At 34.4% G+C, this 14,246-nt stretch overlaps 2 protein-coding genes across 2 annotated transcripts; one reads left to right on the top strand and one right to left on the bottom strand.

The window, feature by feature from the left end:
• Nucleotides 1–1,690: 1,690 nt before the first annotated feature.
• LOC120348951 lies at nt 1,691–11,210 on the bottom strand. The gene is made up of 3 exons (XM_039444966.1): nt 11,197–11,210; nt 6,507–6,702; nt 1,691–2,549 (listed from the first exon to the last, which is right to left on the bottom strand). Exons 1-3 carry the CDS (start codon nt 11,208–11,210, stop codon nt 2,424–2,426), a joined length of 336 nt encoding a protein of 111 aa, XP_039300900.1. The 3' UTR covers nt 1,691–2,423.
• Nucleotides 11,211–11,676: 466 nt separating this feature from the next.
• LOC120356124 (piggyBac transposable element-derived protein 1-like) lies at nt 11,677–13,005 on the top strand. Its single transcript, XM_039444967.1, has one exon. It carries the CDS (start codon nt 11,677–11,679, stop codon nt 13,003–13,005), a length of 1,329 nt encoding a protein of 442 aa, XP_039300901.1.
• Nucleotides 13,006–14,246: the final 1,241 nt, after the last annotated feature.

The raw sequence follows: 14,246 nt of genomic DNA, 5'->3' as shown, positions 1-14,246 counted from the left end.
CAAAGGAGAGCGTGTGAAATGGGTAGGTGGTACCCTCAACTATTGAGGGTTGAATTTGCAATGACAATGGAAACTGAAAGAAGTTAGGACGAAGGACAATTCTATAGTAGGAAAATGTTGACAGAAGAGGGCTCACCTTCATTGTTTTGATGTTTCAAAACTACACTCAAGTTCACACTACAGCTATTCATTTGTTTTATTTTGTCATTGCACAATAATCGTAAAATTGTTGATTGAACCCATTACGCAAAGAAATATATTTTGTGAATTGCAAACTTTGTCAATCACTCTCACAACAATAACCATGATAATGGTCACTGACTATAGATCCAAAGAAAGAAAGTTCTGAGACTAGTTAGAAAGGAATGAGAAAGAGAGTGAGAGAATATGAGAGAGAACGAGTAAAAAGGCTCACAATCAATGCATTAGGCATTGAACTGACCGTGTGCTACTGTTATGACTCTTTCTATTTATATAATAATAGGGACCTGGGAATATGGATTAACAGCTCATTAGAATGCCCTATTTGTAATATGAAAGAGAAGGAATTTGTGGAGCATTTTCTGTTGAGGTGCCCGATGTATGTTGGAATAAGAAGACACTATTTAGAAAAATTCACTACAAATGTGGTTACTGACAATGACAAACTCATGGTATTACTTCGAACTTTATGGAGCAGAAAATCAACCGTTTGTATATGTATACAATGAAAGCAATCGAAATCAGATCTATGATAATAAGCACTTGAATAATGTCCGATAATTATAGTCAGGAAAAAGAGGATATCATTGAAAATATTAAAAGTATTCGATGCTCATTTTAGACGGTTAAGTGGGGAATGCATTGAGCTGAATAAAGTAAGTTTGATGGGGATAGATTGAGCTCTAAAAATTAGATAGTTGGAAAAGATTATTGTGTGTGTGATGGATTATTATAGAAAAATGTATTATTTGTCTAGAATTTATTATTGTTGAAGTTAATACTGTTATTAATAGTTTTGTTAATAAAATACGAATAGGTAGATATTAAAACTAGAATGTTATTATTGTTGATTACTATAATGGTATTTTATTAGTATGTAAGAAATGTAGTAGTATTGGATAAATGTTATGTAAAATTCATTATTTTCGTAGTTGAACTGTTATTGCACGTTTATAAAATATGTATAGGTAAGTTATATATGTATAGGTAACTTCAAGTTAATATAATACTGGAATGCTATGATTGATAGATATTATGGAATTGTTATTAAATGAAAATGTACATGTTGATATTTTATTTTAAAATTTCAAATTTTTTGATTGTAATAGATATATTCTTCTGTATATTAGGAACATATACTTACTAAAGTACTCTTACTTGTGATATATATTTAAAGCATATATGATTTACGACATACCAGTAATTTGATATCATGAAATTTAATGACTGTATTCAACTCAACTCGTTTGTATTAGCATATGTGCTTGAAACAAATAAATTTATTTATTTATCATTATTATTTTACTGTTCTGACTGCGTGAACAATACACTGCAATTGAACAATGCATTGGAACTAAAAACGCGCTTCCGACAGAACCGTTAAACCGATTTGTTTGAAATTAAATTTTAAATTTGCCTTTAAAATGACTACCTGCATTAGTTAAATTTTTACTCATTATAAAAGCTATCAATTGTAAATTCTTATTCAGATTGAAATAAAAACGATATTGTCAGTTCCACATAATTATAATTCATTTGAGCCAAACTTAAGTTTCCAAATTATGTGGAACTGACAATATCGTTTTCTACTTACTTAATTTGTAGTAGGAATTCCTTAGTAGTAGTGACGATGATATTGTGGTATTGTGGTGGATGCACTCAACATGCATGAGTGGAAGTTTCAATGGGTTTATCCTTCGCAGGATTGATGATAATGTAGCCTTATATAATGAAACTCGTTTCTAGATTTTTGATAAGTACCTCAGGTACCGTAGTTGTGAAAACTTCAAGCCGTTTCATTCAATCTGTAGCCGTTTCAAGTTTTTATCTATTTGGTACTGTTTAATGTATGAGCAATCTATGTGTATTTAATTCAGATTTGCTAGGAAAAGAGCCAGAAATTGATTATAGTGTCATTGATGCAACTAATTAAGATTATAAATACAGGTATTCTAGTTATTTCAATGAATACCATGGCTGTAAAAATGAAAGCCTTATCGAAGTCAATCCCATTCAACTACTTATATGAATGTGAAATGAGTTAATGATGTAGTTGTTAATATGTTTACCTCAAACAGTTTTTATTGAATCCATTCATTTGTTAAGATAATCTATTTATTAGAATGTTTAATGTGAGAATAGTCTGATCAAGATGTTAATAGTTTGGATTTGATAATATAAGAGCGACATGCCTTTTGTTAGGAAAAATAGAGTTTAGAGTTCTACAGACTGAACACAACGGACTGCTTAGTATCATTGCGCTGCATTTGAGAGCCATTCGAAACAGTCGAACTGAGCCGCGAAATCTGGATTGAGTCGTCTGATAACTGATGGATTGGCCGCCGCCGCTGAAAAACAATCAGGCTTCCATCAGTCAATCAGTAGCCTACTGTAACGATTACTCTCAAAATTCTAATAAAGGAAACTAAATTCGGTTTGATCGATAATCTTGAGAAGTGAACTGAATTTTTCATGTCCAGAAACCTAACCAGACTAAATAAATTAGAATTATTGGGTAAACTAAAGTTGTATTGATATTGATCAACATTCCATGTAAAAAATAATCCAGCAAGGAAAAATCAGAAAAAACAAAGTAGGCTGCTGAAATTGGCTCCTTCAAGTTAAAAAAAATGAGAATTGAAATTGATTTGCTCAAATCGAGGAACTAACATGAAAATCAAAAATGATTTGTGAAAATCTGAGAAAGTGTAAAAAAATATGAAATTTATTGATCGATAAGCTGAATTAACAACAATAGAGGTCACGGTTTAGGTTTTATTAATTACATTTCATCATTCTTTTAGATCAGTCTGATGGAAGCATGTTGTACAATATTCGCCTCTATTTTGAAACTGATGTCTTCATGCAACCACGTTTAAATTTCTGTTTTGACATATAGTTAAAAAATGTGGTTGGAATTTTATTTGACTAGAAGAGCGAATCAAACATTTCATACAATAATGCAAGCTTTCTTACAGAAAAAGTGAATTTTACAACAGCAATGCGCGCCCAGCATAGTAGGCTACAGATGTTAAAGGGGTTTGCTAAAGACAGCAAACAAATGAGGCTCAAGCAGTTCCTGAACTTTATCAACTTATCAAGAGTCAAGAATCAAGAATAATGTATAACGGCTAAGGGATTGTAGGTTCTTCAAGAGGTGGCGAAAATGTTTATATATTTCAGGTAATTATTTTTGAATTGATCTTCAGTCATATTATAGCTTATGCATTTCAGATTGATAAAGGAGTCTCATCCATTTTAATGAAACGAAAAAAATTGTTTTTTTGTTTTATTACAGATAACCTCTTTCTCTGTTATTACTACCTTACTGTTATTCATCATCATCTCTCATTGCATTGAGGCGCAGCAAAGAATTTGTGTCAAATGTTTAACAAATTCGACCCCAGAAGACATAACCAGGGAGAATCGGAGAGAACAGGGCTATTCTCCAGTTAGGGATGTGGGTAAAAATCTTTATAAAGAAGATAACAGTGGGCTTAATGCATCACCAAAAATAAAAACCATTGAAAAAGTGAGAAACATCAAGTCTTATTAGATATGGCAACCAGATCTCACAAATGTTGACATGGAAGCAAAAGGCCATAAACCTGTAGGACTCCTAAAAAGCGGGAATAGAAGTAACTAACTGAAACCTATCAAGTTCCACACATGGAAAGTAGCATTAACCAACACTTGCGCGTTTGACAGCATTGCGCAAGTTGTAGCTTGTGCCATCAACGATAGCAATGCATTCCATCAGATAATAGCAAATGCCATCAGATTGAATCAAACGATGGAAAAATTTCAGATGATCCGAAACTGATAGCTGGGGCAATTAACAGCCAGCTTATCTCAGTTCAAGTACAAAGTAGCCTAAATCAGCCCACACCTACACCATCTTTATCACTTCCAAACCTGCAATGTAAAAGCCGTTATCTATGCCAATCAATGTTTATTTATCCTACTACTGTCGATGAGGTCTTATCAGTAATAAAAGGTTTAAAAAATAAAAAAATCAACAGGACATGATAAAATTTCAGTCTCATTAAAAATATAGCTGAATCAATAGCTCCAGTATTGGTTCATATAATTCAATTTCCCAATGGTCAATAACTTCAGTTTCCAAAATGGAATATTCCCAGATAGATTAAAAATAAGCACAGTAATACCAATTTTCAAAAAACATTCTTCACTGAAACTTGATAACATCCGACCAATTAGTTTATTATCCGTTTTTTCAAAAATATTTGAAAAGCTTATGAGGAGCAGATTAGTTGTATATCTAGACAGGATAGGTTTTTTTCAGTCGTTTTCAGTTTGGTTTCAGAAAAGGAATTGGAACGGAGGACGCCCTTATTTCAGTAACTGAAAAAATCTATGATAGTTTCAATTCAAATTATAAATCAACTGGACTCTATATCGACTTCAAAACCGCGTTCGACTTAGTAGACCACAAAATATTATTAGCAAAACTGGATGCAGTGGGCATAAGAGGAACGGCAAACAAGTGGTTCAATAGTTTTCTTAGCAACAGAATACAGAAAGTCAAAGTTAAGGATCAGTTTAGTTCACCACTTGTTATCAGAACAGGTGTCCCTCAGGGATCAGTGTTATCAGCCACTTTGTTCCTGATCTTTATCAATGATTTACTAGAGTCACCCTTACATGGCCATGTGAGCGCTTTTGCGGATGATGTGGCACTTTTCTACTCACACAGAAATATAGAAGAGATATGGGGAAATATTAATGAAGACCTGACAAGACTGAGACAATGGTGTGATGATAATAAAATGAATATAAGCATAAATAAAACAAAGTATGTGAATTTTAGTGTACCGTAACAAACAGTTTTGATTTTCCATCACCACTGGTTTTTCATGATTTGCAGTGTAACAGAATAAATTGCAAATGTGAAATGATAGAAAGAACTACAACGTTTAAATATTTGGGTGTTAACTTTGATCAAAATTTGAATTGGAACATCCACATTCAAAGCTTGCATAAGAGCATTAAATCATCGGTGAGAACGTTTTATCTATTGAAAAATTTTTGTGATCTTAATCTCTTAAGAATATTATATTTCGCACTAGTACAATCCAGACTGCAATATGGGATTCTCAGCTGGGGGGGGGGGGTGCTTGTAAGAGTTACCTTGAAAAGCTGAGAGTATCTCAGAATAATATAATTCGTATAATGTGCAACAGTACTAGAAGAGAAAGTTCTTTTCCATTATTTTCCTTCATAAGAGCATTACCTCTACAACATCTTTTTGTATATAAAGTCTTAAAGCTATTCTATGTCAGAGCTGGCAATACTGGTACAGAGAATTTATAGTAGAACGTAGAACGAATCATAATACCAGAAAGAGATTTCATAATATTAATCAAAATGTAGGAAAAAATGGTTCAGCAGGAAGGATATGAAACTGTTTATAATGTGTTGAAGCTGATTAACTGTATAGGCGCAACTGTAGCTCAACTGCTCAACTGTAGTAAATGTTTAACTGTGGGAGAATGTGTTTATAAACCATTAAACTGCTTATAAATAGTGGACGTAGAGATGGATAGTTACTGACGGCTAGTCTTCTCTTGAAAATTTTCATTTGAAAAAAATTTTATTTACTGGGAATTCGTAAAAAGTGAGCCAATGAAGAGCACTAGCCACTAGTAACTTTCTGTATCTATTTCTCCTGTTTAAAAGCAGCTTAAGTTAATAATATTGACACCGACCAGGTTAGGCGAGACATTACACCCTTCAGTCTGCTAATGCAACCTGGTCGTGGGTTAGAATCCCGCAAGCACCTATGAACGTTTGACTGGTTTGACTAACTTATCAAATCTCCCTTGCACTTCCCATAGCGTGTTTATTCTAGCAAAAGCTAAAAGCTCATGTGGGCATCATCCGCAAAAAATGAAAAAATAAATAAAATGGAAATACTTGTCATGTTGGAATGGTTGGAGAACCAAGACAATTGTAATTCAAGGATGAAGTTAGGGAAAAAACGGATTCTTGAGCAACATGCAGCATGAGTTTTCCTGGCAGCCTACATCAATAGCAAATTGGCAGCGAAGGGCATTACAGCTACAAACAAGGTGCAGCAAAACCTGTAAATTAAAGCTGCACGCAAGAGGGGCAAAATTATTTGTGCATCAAAGCTGCTCAAGAGGAGCATAACTTGAGCATTAAAGCTGCACAAGAGGAGGCTTGTGGAGTGAATGTCACTCGACATGGCGTAGCGAAATAGTGAGGCTAGTGGTGCAAGTGGTGGTGGTTGTCCCCCCCACAGAGGCGCAGCGGGCTCTCACCTGTCCGCCGACCCCTCCCGCGACGCCACCCCTTCTGTCCGTCCGCCGCGGCCGGATGTTAAATGCGCCGTACACGATTGGGTTCATGCAAGAGTTGGTGCATGCGAATATGTACAGCCCTTTCTGCAGCTTCTGGTCCACCTTCTGTGAGCCCTTGTGGTCGAAGAAGTGCCTGCAACACGCACAAACAACAATTCTCAGATTAAAGTTCAAGTTGAATAATTATTCAATTATTGAAATGTGTTCATTCTCGTGTAATGGAATTGATAAATTGGTGGTTGAACTAATTTGATTTATGATGTAATTTAAAATTTGTAACAAAATAATATTGATTGTATTCAACAAGAATTACAGGTCCTAACTCTCTAGGAGTTGGATACAGAAATTAATAAAAGATAATGCTGTTATATTATAATTGATAAATAAGATGTACTGATCAAATAAATGAGGGGTTAAATATCGCTTGGCTAACGAGAGGTTAAATTTGGATCTTACTCTTTATCTCATGAGAAAGGTTTTAATTGTAAAATAATAAATGTAGAATGAATAATATAATTTTATTGATAATTTAAAAAGAATTATTTCAAAAGATAAAATATGATTCAAAAATATTGACAAGATATACCCTCAGATAAAAATAATATAATTAATTTGGCACTCACTCTACCCAAATGGGAGACCCTCTCAGTAGGGAGAAGTCGGGCTGGTTGATCTGCTGTAGATGTTTCCAGGTCCCGTCCTTACCACCGACTGCTAGAGCCTCTCATTTTTTCCATAATTTTACTTGTCATGAATTTTCACCGTCGTCAACAATTTATCTATTCATTGTGAAAATTCATGGCAAATAATAAAAATTATGTAGTTCTATTACACTCGATAAACAAGAAAGATGGGCTGAATAAAATTGAATATTGTCGTACGTAAATGAATGATTCTGACCTAAAACTATAGTGAAGTCCACATTATAATTTCATTGTGTTTCACTTTCAGACAAAGTGATATCCATGTGGTGTTGGATATTGATAATGATATTTGCTCTTCAGTTGCTCTTCAGCTATCGACAAATAAACATCGCTCATAACTAGTGTTTTCAACATCTTGTTTTCTACATCTTTCTTAAATTTGGAACAGCGTTTATTGGATTATTCTGGAGTACAAGTATAGAACATATACAATGTCAATGAGACGATTTGAAGTCCTTTCTGTCTTGCTTCCGTTTTGATGATGTACATACTCAAGCCCAAAGAGAAGAAACAGATAAAGAAGCTGCAATTTCAGATATCTTCAATAAAGTGATAAACAATTCCCAAGAGACATACTGCCTATCCTAAGATGCTACAATATATGAAATGCTTGTCCCTTTCCATGGCAGATGTTCTTTCAGGATATATATCCCCTCCAAACCCCATAAATATGGGATCAAGATAATGTGCTTTGCCGATTCAAAAACATCATTCTTATCCAACGCCTACATTTATACAGGCAAAAATAGTGATGGTGTTGGTCTTTCAGACAAGGAACAATTGAGGATGAGTAAACCAACCCAATCTGTTGTTTGATTTTGCAAATCCATAACATAGACCAACCATACCATAATGGCAGATAATTGGTTTTCAAGTATTGAAACTGCCAATGAACTAACTAGGGAAAGTGGGTCTCACCTACGTAGGAACAATGAGGAAGAGCAAAAGTGAAATACCAAAGGAGTTTCTCCCCTGCAAGCAAAGACCTGCAACCGATTTACTGTAAATGAACCTAGGACTTTGGTTTCATACATTCCAGATAAAAATAAAGCCGTCATCCTTAACTCACCTATGCACAACAAATTTGAAATAAATGAAGAAAAAACAAGACAGAAATTGTGACTACTACAACAAAACAGAATGTGGCATTGACCATTTTATAACAATTATTGTTATAGATTGTGTAGCATTATATTTGACTGATCATGGAATACATTGCGATGCCTATTTGTTAGTTCTTTAATTTACATAATTTTATAAAGAATACAAGCATTCCAATCCCTGTGGAAATAGGTAGAAGAAAATTTATATATATATTATTATTCGTCTATTGGTATAAATTGGCTTTATGAGGTGGTCACAAAATTATAGGCACATATTATAGTTATTGATGAAATAAAGGTATGTCTTGCAATGCATTTTTTATGTTATTAGTTGTTTTATGTTTATATCCTGACATTATTTTTTGTCATGTGAGATTCCATCAATAACAATTCAAAACATAGTTCAATACATGTTTATTTTTATAATCAACCACTTCACACAGTGTTTCCCAACCAAAAATCTAGGGCACTGTTCCTGGGTACGAAACTTATCTAATAATAATTTTTCCAACTGTCTCAGAGTACTTGGTTAAGATAGTATGTGTAAGAAACAAAATGGCGGCTGAGTAAGTAACAGGGGATTTTCGGACATTTTGAAAATAATATTCAGATAGGTTTTTTACCCAGCAAAAATTCCTCACAATTGTAGAATAATGATAGGGAGTTCGGAAAATCCTGTTTCTTCCAACAGCAATATAATATTTTTTTGTTTTTATGTGCAAACATCCACTCAAACGATAACTTGAATAACTTGTGAACTGTATTAGAAAACATTACAACATTAATCTGATTTCAGGACTTTAATATTGAGGTACCTACAATCTTTTATCCTAAATATTTCCTTATAGTTGTCAGAATTGTTACATTTATATTCTAAAATTGATTCACATGTCAGTAATCTTGCTCAGCTTGTGTACCACATATTAGGTCATTTATTTTTTTAGAAACTCAATCATGGTTAGGCTAGACACGTGCTTACATGAGTGGTAATAGACGAGGGGGGTGAGTGAAAACTTACAATCCCCATAACTCCGTTAGGGTTGAAGTATAAAATCTGTTAATGGAGGTATAAAATAGTAGAAAATATGTAGAAAATCTTGGCATAGTTGATTTGTTTAAATTCAAATGTGGCCGGGCCAGGGACATGCACGTGAAAGGTCACTGACCTTCACATATTTTCGCCAATATCTCCGTTATGCGTGATTCGATTTAAGTTTGGTTTGAGGTATAAAACAGTAGAACATAAGAAGTGAATCTTGGCATAGTTGGTTTGGTTAAATTCGAACGTGGCCGGGCCATCTTGGCCAATGGTTGGTTTGGTTGTAACCGTGTTAACTTGGGCGTCAGCAGTTGATTTTTCCTATATTCATTCTCAGCCGATTTTACTCGTTCTTCTGCTCATTTATAAGCCATCTTGTTATATCAAATTGGAAACAGTGTTTCTATAATTTGCTTCTGTGTAATTGTTTGTTTTGACAATCAGTTGGCGCTATTGGCAGTCTGTTTTGTCAGCTGTGTTACACAGTGTTTGCGGTTTTTATTTTTGTCTATACAGTTTATTTATTGTTTATTGTTTGCGGAAAATAATGAATAGTAAAAATGAGTGATGAAGACAGTGCTGATGATTTATTTCTAAGTAGTTCTGGGACTGACAGTGACAGTGAAGTGAGTTCAGCATCAGATGATGAACAGATATCTGCTGCTCGTGTTTGAAATAATGTCAATGCAAATGCTAATTTGCTGCCGTTTCCACAATTTCCATTTGTAGGGAGTCAAGCAATAAACTTTCAATTAGATGATGATATGGACCCTCTTCAATATGTGAAATTATACTTGAATGATGATATCACGACACTTATTACAGATGAAACAAATAAGTAGCCTATGCTGTAGGCTACACATACACACTATTCATAATTGGCAGCCCTCTACAAAAAATAGTTGTTTGTTTATTTTGCAATTATATTATTGCAAAGTATTGTAAGGATACCCACCTTTGAAATGTACTGGTCGACAAATCCTCTTTTATCAACACCAGTTTTCCCAAATCTAATGAGGTATCATCAATTTTGCCAGTTGAAAAGATGCTTGCATTCTACAGACAATTCGACTTAAGTATATATACTAAGTATATTCAACTATACTAATCTTAAGTGTGAGACGTTTTTTAACATGATTAGTTTTATCAGTTGTTTTTCACTATCTAGAAACTTGCAAACGCTGGCTTGTTCAATTGATTCTGTGCTTTCTTTCTCTTTGCTCTGTCCTTGTCAGTGCCATGCAGTCTTTCTATTCCCTTCTCTCTACTCTCCTTGTCTTTCAGATAATACCGTTTTGCTTAAGTCATTTCTACATTTCGTTGAATCCTTTTTCGTTTGGTCTGAACACTTTTGCTCGAGCATTTCTTGGAGAAGGGTCGTTTAAATTAACCCTTGAATTTTTGTTTTTTTATTTAGTTCTGCTAAAATTTGGTTCTGCTAAAGATGTAGTCGCTCAGTGCAAAGATTTTCTAACATCACAAGTTGTGATATCTATTTTTATTTTTATTTCTTTTATTTTTAGTTTTTCCATGTAGATGATTTTTTTTTTGTAAATTGATTTAAAGCAAAGTAATCATGGTGGAAAATTCAGTCACCATAATTTAATTTCAGTTGTTGAGTATCTGAATTTCTTTTTTAAGTTTTTTGTGGAAATGTATAATTTATTACATCCGAAATCCGCTGTACAGTTAATGATTTATTTCTTTAACACGTTGACTGCCATGTGACCCATTTTCGTGTCACACTTTACTTTGCCCACAAGCCATGTGACTCTTTATTGTGTCACAGGACATTCCACTGTTACAGGCCATGTGACATGTAAACGAGTCACTCTACAATGCTTTTCTCCATATAGACTGATAGACATGGCCTCAGAGTACTGCTCAGTACTCTTAGCATTTTTCTGTCAGCCTTCATAATAGTAAAAAAGCAAAATAATTGAGTGATATAATCTATTCAAATTTTATCTCATCAAATACTCATTTCTTACAATTTTTGAGTGAATTACATGCGTGAATCATCTGTTTTTATGATTGAGTAGTTGTTTATGCGAATGAGATCAACTAGGCAGTGGTATTTGTGCTCTGAAATTGATTTTGAGGTTATGATAGATTTTGATATGATTTTGATGATTGTCTCGATGTTGCTTACAAATTTGATCTGTGCTTACAAATTTCTATGCTTACAAATTTGATCTGTGCTTACAAATTTCTATGCAAATATTATTTTATGAACTGTTGTAAATAGTGTTTTGTACAGTATAGTTTTAATTTTGTCCTATATAATGGAACATCTAACAGAGGAAGAACTTTATAATATATTGAATGGTGACAGTGATAATGAACTTTTAGAAGACCAAGCTAGTGATGACGATGCTGACCCCAATTATGAATTAGAAAGTGAAAACGAAGAGGAGCAAGAGAACAATGGAATAAGGGAAGTGGAACAAATTGCAAATCCTGGCGAATATACTTGGAGGCCTGTTGGTGAGTTGAATGAACTTACTCAATTACATTTCAACCCCAGAGCAGATGTTGTTGGAGTGAACCCTGATATCCTAGAAACAATGATTGATGCCAATCCAATAGACTTCTTAGAACTTTTTGTGACAGAGGATGTGATTAATTATTTAGTTATAGAAACCAATAGATACGCAAATCAACGATTAGCTAATACCCGTTTGTCAGCTGGAGCAAGAATGAACAAGTGGGTGAACACAACAGTAAAAGAAATGAAGCTTTTTCTTGGTATGATTATATATATGGGAATTCTTGTACTGCCAACAGTTGCCCACTATTGGAGGAAATCTAGTATTTTCACCAGTGTGCTGCCAAAATATATGTCTAGGAATAGGTTTGAACTCCTTCTCTCAAACTTTCACTGTGCCAACAACGAAGAAGCTCCTGTTCCAAACAACCGCCTGCACAAAATTCAAAGTCTTGTTGACATGTTGGTTGAAAATTTCCAACTTGTTGTCAATCCAGGGGAAGATATGTGCATTGATGAAAGTATCATCCCATTTCGTGGACGTTTGGTTTTTCGACAATACGTAAAAAATAAAACCCATCCATATGGAATAAAAATATTCAAAATGTGCGTGAAAGACTGCTACACTGTATCTTACAAGATATATGCTGGACGCGAAGCCACTCCAAATACAGATGTTGCCACAAAAGTTGTTCTAGAACTAGTTGAACAATATTTGAATATGGGAAGAACTCTCTACGTGGACAATTGGTACACCAGTGTACGTCTTGCTGATGCCCTATTGCAAAAAAACACACATCTTGTTGGAACGCTACGCAAAAATAGGAAATTCAATCCACCCAATGTTGTGAATAAATCATTACGAAGAGGAGAAATTACAGCCCAAAAGAACAACAAAAACATTGTTATATTGAAGTGGAAGGACAGGCGCGATGTGTTGATGCTCTCTACTAAACATGTAGATAACATGCAGACTGTTGAGAAGAGGGGAAGGGAAGTCACAAAGCCTGCAGCAGTCTTCGATTACAACAAGGGGAAGTCTTTTATCGATTTGAGTGACCAGATGGGGGCTTATTCTGGGTGCCTTAGACGGGGAGTCAAATGGTTCAGAAGCCGAAGCGAGTAGACGTGTTTTGTGAAATTCATGTAATTATTCTAAAAGTATACCATCAAACTGTTGTGTCAGTGAAAACGGCATTGCCGAATTGTGAGTGAGTGTGTGTGTGCGTGCGCGCGCGCGTTGGCAGCAACTATGACTGTAGCCGAGTTCGGATATTGCTGCTTCGGTGAGTGCTGAATCGGTAATTCTATTGTGAGAACTGAACTATCGTAACTATGAACGGTGACGATAATACGACTATTATTACTATAACTGAAGAAAATAAACCTGTCTCCTACAAGGTTCGAACTGATAAAATTCAATCAGAATGCGAAAAATTTTTATTTAAAGCTTGGAACGAAGCTAATACAAAATTCCAGCAATCAGAAAAAATAAGTTCTGAACTTAAAATTCAACTTGAACAGCTTCAAACTAGATTATCAGCGTTAGAGACTAAATCTAAGAATGAAGAAAAAAATACGGACAATTATCATACCGATGAAGAAGAATTATCTACTGAAACAGAATGGATTCGTCAAAAGCAAAGAAAGAGGAAGAGAGAACAATCTGACTCACCTCCAACACAATCATCCAATGAGCAGAAAGTGAGTTCACGTAGAGAAACTGAACTAAAAGAGAATGCTGAACCAAAAAAAACTCCTAGTATCAAACAAGTTAAGAGACCTCCTCCAATAATACTCTACAACATCCAAGACTATCAAGTAGTGTATAAGATTTTGAATGAAAAAATAAAAGACTCTTATAAGATCACACTATTGAATAATGGTAGCTTAAAACTCAACGTTGAATCTGAGGATAATTATAGACTAGCTACATCATTGCTGAATGACAAAAAAATGAATTGGTCTTCGTTTGAAAACAAGCAAACGAGACCCATTAGAGTAATAGTGAAGAAGTTGCACAGCACTTGCAATCCACAGGAAATAAAAGAGGAACTTCAGGAAAAAGGATTTAAAATTTTGGACGTGGTAAACATTCTTAAATGGAAAACAAAAGAACCACTCCCAATATTCATGTTAACTTTTGAAAACACAGAGAGCATAAATAGAATTTATGAAATATGTGTAATTATGGGTATGAAGGTTGAAGTAGTCCCCCTGAAAAAATCGAAATTTCTACCGCAATGTAAAAATTGTCAAACCTGGGGACACACTAAAAAATACTGCCAGAAGGAGCCTAGGTGCGTGAAATGCGCTGGTCCCCACATCACTATCAACTGTACTAAGAGTAAAGAAGTTAAGCCTAAA

Source organism: Nilaparvata lugens, unplaced genomic scaffold (assembly GCF_014356525.2).
Source record: "Nilaparvata lugens isolate BPH unplaced genomic scaffold, ASM1435652v1 scaffold5855, whole genome shotgun sequence".
Lineage (NCBI taxonomy): Eukaryota > Metazoa > Arthropoda > Insecta > Hemiptera > Delphacidae > Nilaparvata > Nilaparvata lugens.
This window is presented reverse-complemented; position numbering and strand designations above follow the sequence as displayed.

Excerpts from the sequence above, each read along its gene's own strand:
- LOC120356124 (XM_039444967.1), top strand. The coding sequence starts at position 11,677 with ATGGAACATCTAACAGAGGAAGAACTTTATAATATATTGAATGGTGAC.
- LOC120348951 (XM_039444966.1), bottom strand. Across the intron at positions 2,550-6,506 it reads CGGGAGGGGTCGGCGGACAG|CGGCGGCGGCCAATCCATCA; the intron begins GTGAGAGCCCGC and ends ATTGTTTTTCAG.